We start from the raw sequence: 20,888 nt of genomic DNA, 5'->3' as shown, positions 1-20,888 counted from the left end.
AAGACAGAAACCATAAGATGTGCCCAGGTTCCCTGGAGGGGTTGTGCTCTGATTATCAGCACATCCTGGAGTCTGTGCTGTACTCTCATTATTGCTCTTGCTGCCCCTGCTAGCTAAATTAAGCCATCACAGGGGGCAATCTTGTTTTTGTAGTGTTATAAACATGCTCTGAAATTAGCGTTGTCCTTCCGTTGTGAAAGGCTTCCCGCAGTTCAGAAGGGCGTAAAGCAGATTTTTGTTGTTCCGACAAATTGCTCCCAAACTCCCTGTTTATAGATTAAAGAATTATTCTTTCTTTCTTTCTTTTTTTCTTTTTCTTTCTTCTGTTCACGGGGAATATTCTGTCAGAATATGTTCTTATAACTTCCCTGTGAAAACAGCCCTCTGGCTGAGTGCTTCCTAGGCTTCCAAGATTGCAACATCTGATCTGAGCCATAGGTAAGGGGACAGATGCCTTTCAGTGAGCCTGAGACACAGTAGGTTTGTGGCATCCTGATTTACTAATGAAGCACACGCAGACTTTGGCAATACCAGAAACTTCTTCTTATTTGAAGATATTGGTATGGGTGTCCTCCCAGAACAGGCTTGTGCAATGCTGCTGCAGGACATTTTTTTCCCAAAAAAAGGCTTCATGGATTTACGGCGATAGTACTGATAAATTAACTGTATTATAGTTAAAGACTCCTCTGCTAATGGGTCAGTTCCTTGCTACATTGCTTCAGCATCATTAACTTAGAAACTAGTTTTAACCAGTTATAGTAATTGCTTTCATGCAATTTAGGATTTACATAGTTTAATGAAAAGAAGAATAGGTTAATGGGGAAAAAAATAGCTCTACGTGCTCCCTTCTGGTTCATTTTATTGGCCGCAGTCTACTTTCCAGAGGTAAACTGCTGCCTGACAGACTCCAGTGAGTCTGCGAGCGTGCCACCAAAATGCTGCACCTTGTTGGAGCGGCTCACAGGTACCCAGGGCTCTGGAAGGGGGAGGCAAGCTCCTCATTCAGCAGGGATGGTTGTAGAGTAGGACTGATCAGCTCAGGTATCCGCCTGCGCAAAACACTTTTGCTCACGCCTGAGTCCATCCCGAAGCCTCTAAATCAGCTTTCTTTGGCTTAGCTGGCACATGATTTCCCTGTGTAAGGGATGGACAGGCACTGTTTCTAACATGCTCTTGTTCTCTGCTAGTGACTCGTGTTAGGTTTCTCTGTTGCAAAATTGAAGCTGTTAATGTGAAATGTTATTTTCAAGTAGGGTGGGATTAAAAACACCAAATATTCTAGTCATATATTTTAACTGTTCTCTAATACATTGAAAAGTTGCTGAGCGATTGAAAGGCGACCACAAGAAATCGCATCTTATTTTCTTTACGGGGGAGAAGGGGAGTTAGTATGCTTTGCAACATCTGTGGCCGTGAATGAAGGTTGATCTGTTGCTGTTTTATTTTTCTTTGCAGCCTTTTCCTCATTGTTCTTGTGATTTCAGACATCATGGCTTTGGTAAGTTGTTGCACGTTCTCTTCGAATAAGATAAAGCAGAGGGCTCTACTAACTCCAGCTAGAGATCTGAATTTGCTTCAGACTTCAAAGTTTTTGCAACTAGGGCAGTAAAATGAAATCCTAGCATAATTTAGAAATAACACTCCTGCAATCACCGCTCTTTGAATTTCGTGTAATTAAAGTTTCCAAAGAAGCAATATACTTATAATAACAAGAGACAAAAAAGAAGTAACAAGTCATTCTGAGTTTTTCGTGTGCTTTCCAATCAAATTCTTAGGAAGAGTTTAAATGAGAGTATCAGTTTTAGCTGTGTGCTAGGTTTAGTTAATTTTTCAGGAATTTGAACCTTTTCCTCACACCTTCTCCCCCTTCCCATAAAAAAAAAAAAGATTAAAAGGAAAAATGTGTTGCCATTTTCATTGTTAGAATTATCAGCATCTGGGAGATCTGCAACACATGAAAAGACACTGTGCCTTTTGTAATAAGCTGTTAGGAAATATATTGAGATAGATTGAATTACCTTGGTTTGTGGACACAAACAACCCAAATCTGAACAATAATAACCCAGTATAATTTTTACAGATTAAAGGTGTGTTTTCATTGTCTCCCTCTAACTGTATCAAGTAATATCAGTTGGTGCCTCTTAATATCATAAGTTCAACAGAAATCTTCAAAAGCATCAGGTAGAGCTGGTGTTCTCACTTTTATGTGTTGTTTTCATTTAGTCGCTTCGGAGTAAGTATTCCAGATGTGATGTCATTGGGCATCATAATGTACAATGCAGTGTGATCTATGGATCTTACCTTATGGGAAAAACAGCACAAGTACAAAACCAAATAACGACTGATTTGTCTGTAGAGTAAAAAATGGAGAAGGTATAGTTTTGTGTAATTCCAAATAAGTATTTTGACTAAACTAGTTTTTGATAACCTTCAGAGGAAAAGGATTAAAATATCAGTAAGCCACTCTCTTAGTGTTTCGCTAATAAAATCAGTCCTATTTAGACCAAGACAAAAGAGGAGTGGGGATGTGTACAGATACATAGCAAGCCCCAGTATTTTGTATCTCACATGTTCTCCTATTTTGACTTAATGATTTTAAAAAAAATAGCAAATATGTACTTGGTGTAGAAAACAAAACAAGACCAAAAAGGTTTGATATGTAGGAGCTTTGTGTACATCAAGAAATGAGAAAGCTAGCAGAAAAAAAAATGAAACAACGCTGGTTTTCTTGTCTTCCGAAGTATTTAATGTGGCCATCAGCTATAATTCACTGATAAATAATTGTCTTCCCCTGACTTTATTGCCTTTTTGCAAATGGGGAACTGCCAGACTTGCACTAATAAATTTGTGGCAGAATTCCAGGTAAACAATATGTAGTCTCCTTTTTGACATGAGGCATTACTTGGGATCCCATTATTTTGGGCAATAAGGTGAACTGTATTTTCTTATTGAAAAGGTTCTCTGCTGGTAATCTCTGCTTCTTGCAAACAGAAACAGAACTCAGTCTATCTTTAGCTGTTTGTGTTTGATACCATGTTAAGTCTATCTCTGGCTCCTAGAGTGTTCTTTACTTTTGTCCAAATGAGCATTCCTGGAAAGGTCTTGCCCTTGTTCTACTTGAATTAGAAACTTGGAGTAAACAACCTGAAAATGTTCATTTTAATTTTAGGTTTCAAATTGTGCAATGATGATGTACTAATAAAACTTGTTGTTTTTTTTTCCTAGCACTTTTTCTTTTTGGTTAAAGATTATGGAAGCTGGCTCGAAATAGGAACAAGGTACAGTATTTTTTTGCCTCCATTGCATTTTAAGAAGGCTCATAGGTTAATATTGTTGTTTATCTACTCAGAACTCTTGTAATTTTTTCCAATTACTCTCCTTAATCGAATGCTTCAGTGATGTTCCCCATACTTAAAACACATATGAATACATATGTGCACACGTGCACCCCAACACATGCGTAGATATATCCCCAGCTAAAATTACGTCTTAAAATCTGTGCCAAAGCAACATGGAGTAAGTAATTAATCTTGCATGACAAGAAATCCTGTTATTTTTAAAGAACAGTAATTACACAAAAATGTCTTAATTACTGATTTGCATTGTAATTAGTTTTAATTACTGTTAAAATAATAATTTATCAAAGCTGTTAATTGTCATGAATCTAGTTAAATTTCCATATAAGATCCCCTGTGAATTCATGAACATTGTGCGAATATGTTGGTGGGTACCAATACCCATGCATTTATCCTACCCGCAGTTGGGGGAGAATAAATCTGTGGCATTTAAGATACAAATCACAATTTCAGCAAGTGAATTTGTTTTGCATTGTGAGTCCTACAGCATACATCGTTGAGTAGGTTTTCAACTGTGCATTCTTATTTGTGAGTGGCCCAGAAATAGCAAATCCAAGAAATGCGCGTTTCAGACTTACCTTCCCTGAGTTGTGGGAGTAGGTAGTATTCTGTAATAAGCTTAGTAGGGAATGTGGTGTTAATAATCCAGCCAATCTGGTCACTTGAAACTGTTATTTAAACAAAAGTTGAATAGTGACCCGTTGTTAATACTCTGTTTAGTCTACATTTACCCTGTGCTTTGCTGAGCCCTGCACTTCTTTGGGTGCACGCATGCATATATACACACACATTCTGCCTGTTTTCTTTTGGAGCCTGAAACTCCTGCCTACAGCTGTTGAAGGTTCCTAATGGGAGGAGATCGAGTTAGATCAAATAATGGAAACACTGCTTTAACATCACAGTTCCTTGTTGCTGTCAGGTTATGGTAGATCAGATGGCCTCATCCTTTGGTTTGAATTCCTCTGTAGGTTAATAAGGATTTTAAAGACCTCTAAAGTGGTCTGTTCAGCTGGGCAAGAAGCTTTAGCGAGCAAGAACAAAAATTGTCACAAGTAACCCAAACCTTTGTTTCTCATGTACAGTCTTCACAGCACAGTGATTTACAGCTGGGATAGGTTGTTGGATCTATTTCAGCTGGAGGTAGGCTTTGTTCCAAAGAGCTTGGGGGAGCCTGTTATATACAAATGCAATTCTGCCTCTCGTGTGTGTTTTGAACACTGAAGAAGGCATTGAAGAAGTCCTTCTTCAAAGTAATTTGTGATTAATTTTATACATGTCAATGCATAATGCTCAGGCAGTGTTAAATTTGTCATTACTTCACTTTTGAATGCTTGACTTTACAACCTACATTATTTTATTGTAGTTTCTTTACGTATGTTGTGTGTATATGTGTGTGTGTGTGTGTGTGTGCATGCACATAAGATAAAACTGACTGGGCTGTGTAAGAAAAGAGGTGAAGCTGTATGGAGAACTGAAGCAGTCCTCTTACCTAGAGTGAACAATCTTTTGACCCCCTGATCCTGAGCAGATTTTTCAACGTGCAGTCCTCAAGCTTGGCAGAATCAGCAGGCAATGGCAGAAGATTTTTTTGTTTATTCCTGAAAGATGAGATTCATGGGGTTTTGGGCAGTTCCCAAAAGTGGTGGGAGAGAGATACTAATGTGCCTCTTTCCTGTCCTTTTGTTACAGACGCTGTGACAGCTCTGTAGCATTCCTGCTAAAGTGTTGTCTGTTGTTGCTTTGACAGCAAGGTCTGAAAATATCCTCTCTCAGCTGACATTTTAGGTGTTGCCAAAATTTTCCTGAGAAGACTGAGTCAGTTAAGGAAATGATGGTTGGTTTGTTTCCAACCATTTGTATCTCAACAAAACCTGTGCAGAATTTAATGGAACAAAGAATAGGAGCGCCCTTAGGACCAGATGCTGTCTTTTTTTGTGTGTGTGTGTGTGTGTGTGGTAGTGATAGGAAGTAGTTTGAGGAGGATACAATTTTCTGGTTCATTTTATATTACCAGTTAGAAGATCACTGAAATGAAACTGGAAAAGCAGCAATTTAGTTGCCTAGTGAAAAACGAGAGATTCATTCCTTTGAAGTCCTCTGAAGTGGTGTATATCCTGCATTTGGAAAGTTTCTGATGTATATTTCCATTCTTTCATCCTTTTCTGTGGTGATAGATTTCTCTGGATTTTCTAATTACCACACCTTGAAATTTTTGAATGTCCTCTCACTAAGAATATGAAAGTTGAGTAGGAAATGCTCATTAGGCGACAGCTGGGTTTTTCAATACCAGTGCTCAGTACTTTCAATTGTAAGTTCCCTTGAGGAAAAATATGACTTTCATCGCTATTTTATGGTGGTATTGTTTCCTAGTGGATCTCTCGCATCATTCAGAAGTAGCGTTTGTTTGCCTGACTGATGTATTTCCATTTTTTTATTTCACCCCTGACTCCTGCCTCTTACATCTGAGTCTACCATGCCTCAAAGCTGCCTTAACAACATGTCTGTATTCTTCTGGTTGAATACACCATACCACTTAAGCATTGTCTCTGAATGTAAAGAGATTTTTACTTTTCCCTCTCTTCCAGTTCATTAATGAAGTGCCGAGAAACAACACACCCGACATAAAGTCCTGTAGTATCACATTCAGCAAATTATCAACCCACCATTGATTACCTCCTCTCAGGAAATTACAAATTAACATGATTATTTATGGCTGTTTAGAAAGTTTTGATTCCCCGTTGGTTAATGGTGCTACCAAAATCAGCAGGAACTTATTTTTCAGAGGGTGTTTGCTTTTCATTGTTTTGATATAAGAACAAAGTATAATCTTTCAGTGAATATCGAATTCATAGTGTTGTCTTATGCAAGCTTCTGAGGTCTGCCAACCTTACCCTGTACGTATATATCTCGAGGTGACCCTGAATTGTATCATATGCTGTAGAAGAACCCGCCATTACATTTCGTAGATACACTAATGCAATATTCCCAGTATGTTTGATTTATCAGTGTGTAGTACCTGATCATGAGAAGTTTGTTCTGACAGATTCTTTTATTTTTGAATAACAGATAAATAGAATAGATAGCTTTTCGGCTTCTTTGTCACTAAAATATATTCCTCTATGGCTTAAAAGCTATGTTTTATCTATCTATCTATAAAAATGGAGATATATAGCCTTTAAAACCTACTATAGCTGTATAGTACGTGCGGTGTGTAAATAGCTGTATAAACAGATGGTCAAGACAGAACCCTGAAACTTCTTTATATGACAGTATTATATAGTTTTATCCAGACACACACTGTACTACTTCCTCTCCTTTTATAACAGTTGCTAGAAGATATAAAGATAGATACAGTCTGAACTGTTCTTCTGCAGTTTCAAAGTTCAGAGGAGATAGATAAAGCATAGATCAAGGGTTTAGGTTTTCATCTGATAGAAACAGTTTTAGTTCGGGGATGGTGGTGTTCTAGGGCTGTTAATTAAAACAAGGGTCTTGTGTCTAGGAGGAAAACGGTGTTTATCAACAATCTCTAAAGCAGGATCTAGAACGATGTGCTTTGTGATTTGCTTCAGATGAAATGGAGGGAGAGATGGTGAAGGATCCTGGCTGAAAATACAGGAGGCTTAAAATTCAAAACCTGTGTCTAGTCTCTGAAGTATTTCTTGGTGGTTGTTGTTGGGTTTTTTTTTTTGTTTGTTTGTTTGTTCCCAAGCACACAGAAAGCAGCATGTCCTGTAGAGATAAGGTCCTTAAACACTTCTGGAAAGAGCTCTTCCAAGTCCTTGCATGAGTTACTTTATTCTATTTGTTTTAGTTCAGTCTCCGTTTTTTAATTGTTAAGGTAACTTGCTCCATCTTCCTGCCTTCCCAGTTTCCAGTCAGGTCTGCCATCTTAGCAGTTAGCCTGGCTTGAGAGAGCAGGCACAATTTGGGGCAGGATCAGTTTTTCTTGTTCTCTAGTTATGTTTGATTCCTCTTTTCTTGGATTAGTACTTCTCCTCGATATCCACTGTCCCAAACAAAACCACAAGAGAGTAGTACCTCGTATGTTCTCCTTCTGGTTACTTGTGACCAAAACGGGTGTTGCCCTGATTCAGATTTTTCCTAGCACTAGCCTTGCCTGTTAACCCTGATCCACAGGTGGGGCAAACACCTTTCTGTTGAGTGGCGCTGCCTTACTTTAGTTTGTCCGTGTTCCCCTACACCAGCTACCTCTTCTCTTACCATTACCTGTCCCTGCCCATCTTGTCCTCCATACTCGTTGCCCCCACTGTAGGCTCACTGTGCCCCACCGTGCTCGGTGCCTTCCCTTCTTCTGCAGGGGTCTGACTTGCCTGGAGCCTGCAATCTCACTCCTTTGTCTTGTTAGCTCAGCTTTGACTTGCAATGGAGGAACCTTGTTCTGAGAATTCCCTGCTTCTCTGTAACTACAGATCCAGCCAAGGGTGTAGTTCTGGGTTGTGCAGGAATCAAGAGCTTTTTCCACTGCTGTTGTGGCACATACCTGTAAGAGTCTCGCTTTGTTTGCTTGTTTAATTACAGAATTACCCCAGCCTGAGAACTAATTTACCAAGCAGAGCTGCCTGCAGGCACTGCAGTACCAGTTGCTGATAGCCCCAGAGATGCTGGCTGTTTGCAATTATGTGACAAATAGACTGAAATTGCTTTTAATTGTGCTCTGTGGCATAATATATATTTTCTTTACTCTGAACACCAGATATTTTAATAAAGGAGCATAGCCATTCAGCCTTATGCAGTATAGCAAGAGAAAAATGTGTGCAGCGCTCTCTTCTTTATAAAAGCATGAAGAATCTAATTCCTAGACCGACAGGTGGCTAAGCAGAGTTTGCAGAGGCTTTTTTCTTTGAGAAAGCCCCTCTCTGTTCCCCCGAATAATGGATGAGCACCCACATCTGGTAAAGCTTCTTTCAGGACAGAGGGGAAGTCAGATGTCTGCTGAAGCACCATGCTGATGGCAGCAAGTCTTCAAGCAAGCCTCAGATGACCGTCTCTGTCAGGGTGTCCGTAAAAGTAAAGGTAGGGTCCTCATTTGACTTCTCATTTTCAGATTTTGCATTTTCAAGCTTTCTTTTAGAGCTGGAGTAAAAGTGTTGTTGCTACTGTACATGAGAAACAACAATTCTGGTGCCAAGTGAGTGGGAAAGCTGAGGTGTTTCCAGTAATACATGAGACATTAAGCCACGCAGCTGTTCATCAGGGTGGCTGTTCTCTTGATAGCTATGCGAACTGCTGTACCTGGGGTGCTCGTACAAGGACACGTTACACCACGAAAACAACTGCGGCTAGGGTTCGACTTTGGCAGCATTACGTCCTTTCCCACAGAGCACTGAAACTCGGACAGAGTCTGTAACACACCCAGGTGGACTTCCAAGGGCTGCTCTTGAGGGAGGTGTGTAATCTTTCTATCATAAATTCACTGCGGGCCACGAAGTCCGAAGTGCACCGACCAGATGAAAGTGTGCTTTGTGCCTGGTTTCATGCTCTCGTTGCGCGGATTTGTACATTCCCCACAGAAACAGAGCAGGAGACTGGCTCTGGTAGCTGGGCTGCTCTGCTTAGCTCACGCTAGAGAGGGAGATATTAGTAGGAAAGGGACGTAGGAAGTATGTCTCCTGTCTGATAAATTAAACCTTCGTTTGTTCACAGTAGGGAACATTTTCAGTTACACTGCACACAGGTGGGAGTTACGCAGAAGCAAGCTGCAGGATGTTGGGGTGGGTTATGCTTGCTGAGGCGGGAGCCCATTCGCACCGGTGGATTTTTGTAAACGATTCCTTAAACGTATGTATTTTGAGCAAGGTATCTGTGAGAAGGTTATAATCAGCCTCAATGGAAACAGAAAAATCTTGTAGCATGAGTCAGGTCCCTCTCAGTGCTCTCCACCCATTTTGTTCAGATGGGTTCCTTTGGTTGCTTGCATCCTGGCTGTGGGAGAGCTCCTGCTCATTAGTGAACTTTTGGATGACTTTTATTCTCTCACAGTGGTTAGTGGCCAAGCTTTGTTAAGAGCCAGCGCTTCTACGCTTCGCAGAACTAAATTACGGCATGCCAGTGCCAAGATTGTCACAGTCTCGGGGTCGTGAGGATTGATAGCATCAGTTACGAGCTTTACTGCTCTTCCGTGGCTAAACTGTCAAACAGAATGGGTCCTCAGGCAGAATGGGTCCTCAGGCAGAAATTCCAGATCATTAAACCTGCAAGTACTCCTTGCAATCCTTTTTTTCTAAATAAACTCAGGCTTCATCAAGCCTGAAGTTACCCCACGCGTCCTAAGGAACCATCTGCTTTGAAACAGTGGAGATGGGGTTCATCGGGAGATATGAACACCTCTTGTGTCAGGATGTCAGTGTCTTCAGTAGTCCTGGGGAAAAAACAACAAAAAATAATAAAACAAAAAAACAGCTGCGCTGGTGACTCGGGATGCTGTGATGCAAACGAGTGCAGCAGTGTTTCATCTGAAACGCTAGGCTGAAATGTCATGATTTAGAAAAATACTAATTTCTTAGTGGTTACATTAACAACCAGCGTGATTCAGACACTGAACGCAGGATGCTGAATCTCCCGGGTCAAATCTCAGTCTGAACCAATAGCTGTCTGTACTGCTGGTGAGCATCAGATACTTGAGGAAGTAATGTGCAAGTTTGAGCAAGTGGAGAACAATCTGTGTGCGTGCTAAGCTTTTACTTATTAGTGACTTGAGGTCTTCCTAACCCAGAAGTTGCATCTTTGTATCACGTCTATTAGCCACTCTTGAACTGATTTGATTAATTTCTTTGAATCCATGTGTTACCACAGCAGTGAAATCTATGATTTCTAGAAACATTGAGTGAAAAAAATTATTTGTTTTCTTAAAGCTCCTTATCACTGGAGAAGTGCTTTCTCTAGAAAATTGCAGCTCGACTGACCTAAATATCTGAGCGGTCTTATTACAGAGAAATGTCTACCTTATGGCAAGTTCTCCCTAAATTCTGCTTGATCAGTTCATAGCAAACTGCACTCTTACAATGGTTTGTTGCATACATTGAATTATCCACTTGGATGAAGAAATACATATTTTTTATATGCATGTGTGTAAACCCAGTGCCTCTTATTCACTTGGTACACATTCAGTTGTGTTTTCTGTTGTCCCCACCTTTTTTGTTTTGCAACAGACTTGACTTTGGTTTTTTACTTGATAGTGCTGCTGTAATCATCTTCGTGGAGTAGCATATGTAAAGTGTTATACTAGGTCTAGTTCTAAAAAATAAATAAATCAATAAATCAGATGAATAAGTCAAATTTTCTACTCCACAAACTTGCATTTCTCTGTTTTTGTCTGTCTCTTCCTTGCAGCATTAGCCACTACGTGCTGGTGATGTCGCTGACCATATTTATGATGCTGATGAACGGACTGGCCCAGTTGCTAACTACAAAGAGACTTGAACTTTCCAGAAGGACTAAGCACCATGCCACGTGATGAAGCGATAAATGTTCCTGCCCTTCTGCCCACCCTCCAGCTTCCTTTGAACCAACCTCCATTTCTGGAATGTAAATATAAATTAACAGACTTCAGTGCCAAAATCCCATCCAGGGATCAGAGGGCGCTGCTGCTGCAGATTAAATGCTGCGACAGAAATTTGTGTTTGGAGGTTGTCGTTTAGACATCATGGGGCCAAAACAGCCTTAGCTGTATTCTCCAGCTGTACGTATTTCTTGAAAATAAAATAAAACGCGGCAGGTAAGTCCTGTTTAAAGATACAGGAAACCTTTGGTGGTTTGTTTTTTTTTTGGCTGCTGTAATTTACTTGCCAGCTGTTTGTCTCACATGCATACTCTCATCAGGAGTCTGCAAAGTCATAGCTTCATTTCATGTCTCACATAAGTATCTCACAGACAAAAGCATAAATCAAATCAGTCTGGGCAGATCACTGATTTATATGTTGCCAATGTGGCATACGCATTTGAATATCTCTGGAGCTGGCTACGCTTTTTGCAAGCCTTGTAAACATGAGGCAGACTGTGTGAGGCAGGTTAAGACTGGTACGCTGCGAGGCTGTTGCTGTAAGACAATAGCTTTTAGCTAACCTCGGTGCAATCTGCGGCCTCTGACCATGCTCCCTGCTGCCTCCTCTGCCAGTGCTTGGGCGGGCTGAGCAGTAAGCCAAATGAAGTAATTGATCCAAATGGAAATGAACCTGATTAAAGAACTGTAGAATAGTATCAGACAGATTTCCTGGTCCGGCTCGTGACAGAGGGCAGGCAGGAAGGATAGGGCTGATTGTTTCAGTGACAGCCTAGAGTTAGATCAGCATAAAGAGGTCATGAAGCTGCAGCTGGAGCTGGTGGTTTGCACACAGTGATGCCTATTCTGCTGTGCGGAGGATTTTTTTTTTTCCCCGTGTTTCTTCGTTTTTCTTTCCACTTGTGTTCTGGTCTGAATTGCAAGTGTCAGTTTGGGTAATGGCTATGCCGTGAAACAAACACAGACACAAATCTCTTGCTTGTCTGCTGATTAGAAGTGAGAGCACAAAGAGCCAGGAGACTTAGAGGCTCTGCTGTCATGGGTGCTCCTGGGGACCCAGCAACTGTAAATCCGTTGCGTGAGGCTTTGAGACGGACTTGCAGCTTCGTAGCGTTTCCAACAGCAAGCGTCAGCTTCCCTACCACTAGCCCAAAGTTAATTAAGTAGCTCAAACTGCAGCGCCCACCTATACCTCAATGTTTTAGCATTCCCTAAAGTCATCTGTTGTAAGAATTAAACAAAAATGGTATCTCCTGCTCAACAAGAGGCCTGCACAAAGCTAGGTGCCCTGCCTTTGAAACTAGCATCACCGACAAGCTGTGCTGTGCAATATCCCCGTGTCACACTCCCAAGCTGCAGCCAGGCCTTCCTGTCTGTGAGCTGATACGTATGGCACGTGGCGCTGGCAGCCAGGGCTAGACGCTCGTCACGAGGGCTGTTCCAAAGCTCTTCCCAGCCATCTGGCATTTGGCCACGGTCACAGGGCTGTTTAACACTCTTGGAAACTAGTCATCCCCGCAGGACGTTTGGCTGGGAGGAACCAGTCACAAAGCTCCATCTGCTTGTTGAGTGCTCGAAAATATCCTGTCGTGGGCCTGCAGTCATCCATGCAACCTCAGAGTGCCTCGTGAGAGCTTCTGAGCACCGGAGAGGGAGTCATTTTTCCACTAGGTAGTAGCCCGGTGGCCCTCCTGGGCATGTTGCTAGCACAGCTGGCCTCAGTCACAGAAGATATTTCACAGTTATTACAGGCTGTGCACGCAGGCTTGCGTGTTGGAAGGTGGGCGTGTGCCTACTGCCAGTAGCCATGCTTTAAGGCGAAGAGCAACCACGAGCGTGTTGACAGTTGCTGCTGCAGCAAAGACAGCGTTCAGACATGGGAATCTGCCACTCTCGTTCTCCGTAAATCCGGTGAGTCTTTGCCACGGAGAGCCATCCCACCTCAGCCCCAGACTATCAGGTGTGCACGCTGGGTGCTGTATCATCAGCTCTGTGTGACCTAACCCATCTCCTGAGACCTCTGTCCACTGCTCTGTCATTTCAGCACGCACAGCTATAGGCAGCTGTACCATTGAACACCCCAGCCTCCATCACCAGAGCGATTTCTTTGCCGGCCGACTGTTTGCAGAGCAAATTCACTGATGGGAGCAGCTGAACAGCTGGCGTTGGTGTGACATGAAGGAATTGACTCAAAAAGTAGGAACGCTGGGCTCGCAGGGCTGCCACCCTGAAGGCAGGTCTTCTGCAGGCACGTCAGAAACGCTCGTTATCTCTGACACGGCCAAGTGGATGTCCTACCTACCCAGTAAAAGCACCGGAGGTACGTTCTGTCTAGTGCTGCAGGCTCCCTGGGACAAGGCACAGAAACTCGAGCCCGATGTCATCTTTTATTATCTTGGGCTATTTATTCTTGGGCTATGATGGTAATACAGTGGCTCACCCCACTGTCCCCGGTGCTGCTAATCTGTGGTGGCAGGCATAATCAATATATTCTGGTACGCAGGCAAGTGGGAATGGCTGTGCCAAGTGCGACCTGCATCAGTTACGCTTTCTCCTTGTGGCTTCCATTGTGCCTCCTTCCACAAAGTAGGTTTTCTTACATCCGTTCCTGTAAGAGCTGAACAGAGGCATCGAGGGGGGCATTTGCAACGTGCACTCTTTTTTATTTTTTTCCCCAGTGCTTCTCTGAAAGGGACTGTTCCTGCTTGCCCTTTTTTAATTGGGCTGCAGTGGCAGCACCCTTAGCTCACCTTTCCCTCCCCCGCTGCCAGCCCTGTGCATCCCTGTGCCGTTTCCAAATTCAGTTTCTAGCGGAGGCCACGGGAGTGCTGGAGAGCAGCTCTGGTGGAGGGGCGGGGTTGGCTGTGCTGATCCTGCTGATCCTCTTGCTGGAGTCTTGGCCTGCATGTTTGGGTTTACTCCAGCTCAGGGAGGTGTCAAAAATTCTCCCGCTCAGCTACTTTAGGCAGACCCATGGGGTGTGTGACAAAGTAGACTCCTGCCTCTTACTGATACGTGTTTTCTTTTCCAAAAACAAACGTCATCTGGAATAAAAAGTCCTCGCCAACCTCAGGAGTTACGGTAGGGAATAAAGTTCACGCTTATCTGAGTTTAGGCTTTCTTCTGCTCTGCTCGTGGGTCTTGAGTCCCTCTTCACGAGCGGGGCTCTGGGCACAGAAGCAGGGACTCTGATGTTGCAGGCATCAGCTGGCTCTTGTGTTTTCAGCCAAGGACATGAAGGCAGAACTACCCCGAGCACTCCTGCCTCCCTTCTTTCACCTGCAGCAGAGCTGCAGCCTCTCTGACTCCTACAGCAGGTGAGGCTCCAGACGGTGAAAACCTCAGGCAGGGAAAGGCAGGGAGATCGACATTATTTATCCCTGAGGCAGCGCAACTTCTTTTAACTATACTGGTAGAGTAAAAACCTCTGCAAATCTTCTGTCTGCTTCCTTTCAGAGACATGGATCCCCGAAGAACAAACCATAAGCCTGGAGTACCCATCAGGTGTTGTAATGCGAGGGAAGCTGCAATGTGAGAGCAGCTGATATAAAGCTCTTGTAATCTTCAGCGCTAGGAATTGTTCTCTGCTATTGTGTTATCAAGGCCATACAAAGCTTTTTGATACAAGTCCAGAGAGTGAGCTGTTTCTTCAGTGATGATGACGCTTAGATTATATCAAAACCTCTTATGACTCAAACCAAATGATTTCCCCTTCCCTCCCCGCAGAGTAAATCAGATTTTACAAGCTTTGCCAATTTCAATGCCTGCCGTAGCTGTTATGTGAAGGCTGTAGCTGCCTCACAACTTCTTGAATGAGGATGTGAATACGTTCATTCATCAGCTGTGATACTTTGACCCAAACCTTGCATTCTAGAAAGGCTGACCTCTCCTGTCTGGTTTGGCCGAGCCAAGATACAAGCATCGTTTCACCTCCCACCTCCCAGCTGGTCTGTAAGGGGTTGAAGCTCATCACTTTGCAGAATTTTCTGTCCACGTGAATCCTGCAATCCCTTTTGCCATGTCTTACGCTTTGGGGTGGCGGGAGTTGCTTCTCAAATGCTTTTGGCAAAGAGGATATGAGCATGGAGGGTGCCCCGGGGTGTGCAGTGCATCGCAGTGGCTGGGCAGCTCTGGGCACCCCCTTCTCCATCCTCCCGCAGCTTTATCCAGCCTGAAGGCAAAAAAACTTGGACTTCTGTTGTCTTTGGGCAGCTGCCTTGTGAGCTGCAGTGGCCGGGGGAGGTTTGGGAGCACACCTCGCATTGTGGCAGCAGCGCTTGTGGGACAGCCCCAGGACAGCCCTGGCCATTCAGGGGACAGGACTGGTGGCAAGGGGACATTATTTGCAGAGAGCCTCCTGCTGCAAATCCCTCCTCAGGCAGAAAAGAGTCACCCAGACCAGTTACACTATTAGGGACACCGGGGTTGGATCCAGCTCCAACCTCAGCTGCTTCCTGCAGGGGCGTCTTCCTCAGCCCTGGGGCAGGGTGCAGCCTTTTGGCGTTTGGGGAGGCCTGAAAAGGGAAAGGAAAATGCCGAAAGCACGGCACTCTTCCCGTGACCTTTGAAATCAAGCTTGTCGATATTTTCTTTATTCGTTTATTTATTGACTCGTGCTTGGCAGCAAGCTCCATAACTTTCTAACTGTGACAGTGATAATATCAACTGGAAGTAAAGGAAAACAGATTTCATCTCATTTGCGTTTTATTTTGCAGGCAAGTTATAGGAGCAAATGCCCTTTTTCTTTTCATTTCTTTCAGCGTTGCATAAGATGAGGCTGACGTACAGGTTTAGCGTTCGCTCGGGTCCTTACTGCTGACAAGCCTGTGAATGGCCGGACACCAGCCAGTGATTTGTGAGAGCGCCAAGAGGGCAAACCCACATCCCCAGCCAAGTGTACCTGCAACGGGAACCGAGCAGTGACGGAGCCCAGCGCTGCTCTGAATTTCGTGTTATCTCGAGGTGCCATCTCTGCCCCCGTGAGGCCCCTCTTATCCGGGATCATCCTGTGATCCAGGCTGCTGAGTGCACACCCCGTGCTCAGGTCGGTGGCTGAGAGAAGGACAGGAGCGTGCAGAATCAGGCCTGGGGATTTTAAATTTAAATCACCGCGAGCGCAGCCACAGCCGGGTCCAACATTTCTGCCTTGCAGCGAGACGGGAGAAGTACATGAAAGCCGGGCGTCACTACACAGCCCTTTGCTGTCCTCGCTGCCTCCTCTTCCTCCTCCTTCCTCCTCCTTGGGGGTCTGCAGTGTGGCTCCAGCAGCGCCTGCCCAGGCCCAACCAAGTTTCATCGGACCTGAGCAGATCCAAAGGACATGTTCAGTAACAAACGTTGCAAAATTGAACCGCTGACATTTAGGGTAGGGGAAATCTCTGACGGAGGCCTAAACTCCTCTAATTAAACTTAGCACAAATGCTAAAGCACAAGGCACGTCGAGTGCAGTTCTCGTATTGACTTCCCGCGGAGTAGTAACCTTTTATATGTATCTCAATAGACGTGGCCTTTTGTGCTGGACATCGTTATTCTGCTTTTTTGGTGTGTGAGACAGTGCAAGAGGGAAAGCTGCAGAGTGATTTCAGCTGGGGTTGAAGTTTGGTGGTGTTTGTCTAAGTGAGACACGTGAGCAGAGTCAGGCTTTGAAAATACCGCCCTTTTATTTTTGTACCAATTTCCATATTAAGTTAAGGGACACTAGAACTCAGTGTACAAAGAATTGCTATCCAGAGCTATATTTAGCTACTCAGATGTTTGTGTCTCCATCTCACCACAGCTCCAGAAGTGAGTGGATATTTTCCATCACTGGCCTTGAGTAGGAAGCTCGTTATATCTGACCTGCTGTGAAAGGAAAACAAACGTTTAGCCACCATACATTTTTTCCATGTAGAGGTACTTTTCTGCATCTCTTGTAACCTACCTTAACACCTTTCTTACAAGATAATGCAAACTCATTTTAACATAACTTGGCATTTGACCGGTATTTAAAGCAGAAAGCAGAAACAAAGCACGCAGGTCATTTTTTGAGAATGAAATACTGAAGTAAAACCTCCTAGTATTTGGGATGACAGCCAAATCTTTATCCAGGACCTAAATCCAATGCAAGCCTTCCAAAACATTGTCCAAGACTCCTCTGTTTCCGGGGGCTTTATTTCACTGCTGGTCCCCAAACAGTCTTGCAGCGAACCCTGCCTAAACTCTGCCCCCGAGTGCGGTGCGTGGCGGTCTCCCCCCTGGCCTCATCCCCACCCTGTGCCTCCTCCTGGCCAGGACCAGCGCCTCCCTGCAGCCCAAGGGGTTTGTTCAGTTCTTTTGTTTGTTTGTTCTGGATTTTTTTACATGATTCTTAAATCTTGGGGTTTGATTTCTTTTTTTTCAATTAATGCTTGGGAGACCAGCTGGCAGCATTCATTCATTTTAATATGACTCACGTCAAGAAGTGCTCAAACTTCCTCTTAGAGAAAGTGGCTGAATGCATTTATTTTTCAGGCAGTTTGCTTGGCAGAGGATAAATTCTTACTGAAATTGCTCTACGGAGCCAGGGAATGGACTCTGACATTTTTCCTTCACGGTACTCATTTCTCTCAAAAGCGTGTGACGTTTGGGTAAAAGCAGCCTTTTCATTAGCGGACGCGTGGAAGGGCCCACGGGCGAGAGCGCAGAATAACTGGCTCTGCAATCCACAGAAGTGCAACTGATGGCGTTTTTAAGGCTCTGTATCAGCAAGGCACCACTGCTACCTATCACTCCAACGCAATGTATTGGGAGCGAATGGCTTCACCTCTATTTTCTCTCCTCGTGGCGATATTAACTTGTGAAAAATCATGGGAGCTGCAAGCTTCCTACACAGGAAGCAAGCCAGCGAAGGTAAGCGGAGGTGACATCCCCCGTGGTGCACAGCAGTTAACGTCAGCAACAGAAGGAAAAATTAAAACGGTCGCTGATGTTTGGGAGAATTACCTTGTGATACACCGCGAATACCCTCACTCACAATAAATAAAAGTTATTTAACTTAATCTGCGCCACAGTTATGCAGATGTGCTCATCATGCATTTGACAGCTTGCTCCCATCCTCACTCTTTCCGGTGGCGGTGTGCGTAAGATGGATTGATGTACACGCTCCTTAAGGCGAAGTGCGTGATGCTCGTCAGGTGAGAGCTAAATGGCATTATTTATTTGTTTATTTCGCAAGCCGGCGAATGCGCCTCGCTATTAAGACTAGGAACGCCGTAATGATTCTGTTTAATTAACGGAGACGTAACTTCCTTGCCAGCCCTAAGTGCTGTTTGGTCTATCTGAGATGTCACAGGACGGGAGAACTCCTGCAAAGGGCTGAGGAAGCATTGTTTGTGCTCAGCACGTGGAGCTTTATGAAAGCAATTTACATATTTGCACGCTGAAGCACGACTACCAGCACATAAGCAAGGTGATAAATGATTAACTATAAAAGATTGAGGGTTTCGGCAAAAATCCAGCTGAGCACTTAAGCATGTGCTTACCTTCAAACAACCTGGCTCTGTTGACTGCAGTGGAGCAGAGTCGGGCCCTTTCTTCAGTTCAGGAAACTGCTCGTGCACTTTAATTAGAGCTGTGCTTATGGGACCTGGAGGACCTGAGTCTGGCTAAGGGAGCTTACAAAAGGGAAAAACTTTTGTGTGGAGCATCCGCGTCAGGGTGGCGGCAGTAAGCAAGAGTAATCAGAGCTTATCATGGATGGAGCATCCTCGGCTGTCAGGTGGCTGGCTTTCCTCAGGCTAGGGACAAAAAAGGGAGGTATTTCAGCAAAAGGCTAACCTAGCCGCCCGTTTCAGGACAGCGTTTTGTTCTGTTTTGTTTTTAATTTGGGGGAACATAAACATATTAAATATTTTATTGTTATTCAGTGAAAATCTCGTTCTGCTTTGGCCAAATATTGCTTTCACTAAATAGCTTAATTGGAAAGGGAATGAGGCCAAGAAAAACCTAAACCCAACAACAGCAACAAAGTGTTTTTGTTTTGCAGTATCTTTAAACTCCCTTCCACCATTCGTCCTGCACCCACCTTATGCAACCAACCAGAGAACCTCTAACTTTGCTTCATCACAAGCTCCTTTCTGGCAATATTTTTGGAAGTTCCTGGAGCTGCAAGTGAAAAAAGCTGCTCTGAACCACGGGTGTTATTAAAAGCTGAAGGTCTGAATCAGGGTCGTTCTGATGAAGTTGTGTTTGGACTCCGTGTAACAAACTTTCTTCAAGTTTCATGTGCCCAGGCGAAATTTAGCAAGCCAGAACTACAGCTGAAGCCATCTGCTTTCTCCTTTTAACATTTTTAAAGGAGAATATGTGAGTTTATATCCCTGTCAGAAACATGCTTGTTGAGTTACCGCTTCCCTCTCCAGCAGATACGTAAACACAACGGCTACTTTGCATTCTCTCAAGCATGAAACCTTCCCAATGATCCCTGTGCCCTTTTACATTAGCACTGACCTGTGGACACCACTGTTGCATGTTCTTAGCTTTTTGGGATGATTTTTGACCTTTTTTTTCTCTTTATTTCTGCTGATATCATCTCTTAAAATACGTCTGAGGTCGATGCTGGTCAGGTGAAGCTTTATTGAAGCATGGCAAAGTGAAGGTGTCTTTCAGGAGATATGCAGGAAGCCAATAATCTCCCTTTTTTGAATAAAAATGGAAATGAGTGGATTCAACCCCTAAAACACCAGCCCTGGATGATTGACAAAAAACAGAAAGGGATGTTGAAAAAAAATAATCTAGGGTCCAAATTCAGATCTAAGAAATAAGATACTGTTCCTGGAGTGTGCATTTTCCAGAGTAACCAGGAGACAGCCAGAAAAAAAGTTGGAAATAGGATCCTGAGATAATGGCTGAAATGTCTCTTTACAGGCTTGAGTGCTAGCTAGAAAATAATAAGGAAATTATCTCTGAATTGATTCTGTCTTCAAGGCTTTTGTACTTTCTCTCTTTTGTGCAGAATCAACAGGATTGCATAAAAAATACCTGAATCCCTCACCACTTTCTGCTTATAATGGAAACAACTTAAAAGACAGCGAACAGTGATCAAACGGCATAACATACAACTCCTTATGAAAGCAGCCATATTTTTGTGGTCAGAGGGGAGGGGGCCTAGAACTTTCTCTGTAGACATTTAATGCACCAAAATAGATTTTACACCCCTGTAATACACACACCTTGGATGTAAGACAACAACCACCAAAATCTGTAGGATTTTCTCGAAGTCCACGAAAGCCAATGATGAAGAGGTCTATCGTAGATAGACCAATAGTCAAAATGTTCTCTCAAGAGTGTAACTTAAAGGTCGGTTGCTTCAGAATCGAAGCAGTGCACCAGAGACAATCTTTTTTTTTTTTTTTTTTTTTTTTTCCCACTGCGATGTCTCCGTCTGCAAGCGTGGCCTTTGGGGGCGCTTGCCTTTCCACTGAGAAGTCTCAGGCTTCATCTTCTCTACACGCTCCCAGCAGGCAGCTGGAGGCAGCAGCCGGGTCCACCCCTGTGCCTTCTCCCCTTTGTGCTGACCACGGGTGCTCCCTCAGCCTGCCCCTGTATGCTGTGTGCCCTGGCCCCCCACTCCCTCCAGTGCCGTCAGCTGGGCCCACTCCACACCCACCAGTACGTTTCCTGTACTGGGGAGACCAGAACAGGATGCAGGAGTCCAGACACAGTTACTAAATTGTCCCCAAATAAGAGAGGAAAGAGGTTTTCTGTTATTTTTTTATTACTATTTTTTTTATTGCTATTTATTGCCTGGTCTTGGAAGAGCTCCTAATGAAGCTCTTATTCATTCATTCTTCTCTGAATGAACAGTGACGCTGCGCTCCAGCACTTCTTCCCAGCAGACCTGAAGTCTTCTGCTTCTTCAGAGGAGCAGCCATCTCCCTGACAGTTTTGACTGATCTGCTGCTCTTCTTTGTGCGTTGCCACAGAAGGTGCGGCTTCCTCTTCAAGCAGCCGTGGGGCAGCCTTCTTGTCCTCAGACGGAGACATCGCCGGGC

At 43.9% G+C, this 20,888-nt stretch overlaps 1 protein-coding gene across 4 annotated transcripts in view; it reads left to right on the top strand.

The window, feature by feature from the left end:
• Positions 1-11,121, top strand: part of PIGN (phosphatidylinositol glycan anchor biosynthesis class N) — a 111,179-nt gene extending 100,058 nt beyond the window's left edge. For 2 of the 4 annotated variants that reach the window (XM_035552757.2, XM_035552753.2), the window contains 3 exons: positions 1,456-1,498; positions 3,226-3,278; positions 10,710-11,121. In XM_035552757.2, the coding sequence (XP_035408650.1) occupies positions 1,456-1,498; positions 3,226-3,245 (63 nt within the window). In that variant the 3' untranslated portion in view covers positions 3,246-3,278; positions 10,710-11,121. Of the gene's footprint in view, positions 1-1,455; positions 1,499-3,225; positions 3,279-8,278; positions 8,394-10,709 lie in introns of those variants that run through there. The other 2 variants (XM_035552754.2, XM_035552759.2) reach the window with 2 other exon arrangements.
• The last annotated feature ends 9,767 nt before the right edge of the window (positions 11,122-20,888 follow it).

This window comes from Cygnus atratus, chromosome 2 (genome assembly GCF_013377495.2).
Source record: "Cygnus atratus isolate AKBS03 ecotype Queensland, Australia chromosome 2, CAtr_DNAZoo_HiC_assembly, whole genome shotgun sequence".
Classification (NCBI taxonomy): Eukaryota; Metazoa; Chordata; class Aves; order Anseriformes; family Anatidae; genus Cygnus; species Cygnus atratus.
The sequence above is the reverse complement of the archived record's forward strand: the minus strand, read 5'-3'. Positions and strand labels throughout refer to the sequence as shown.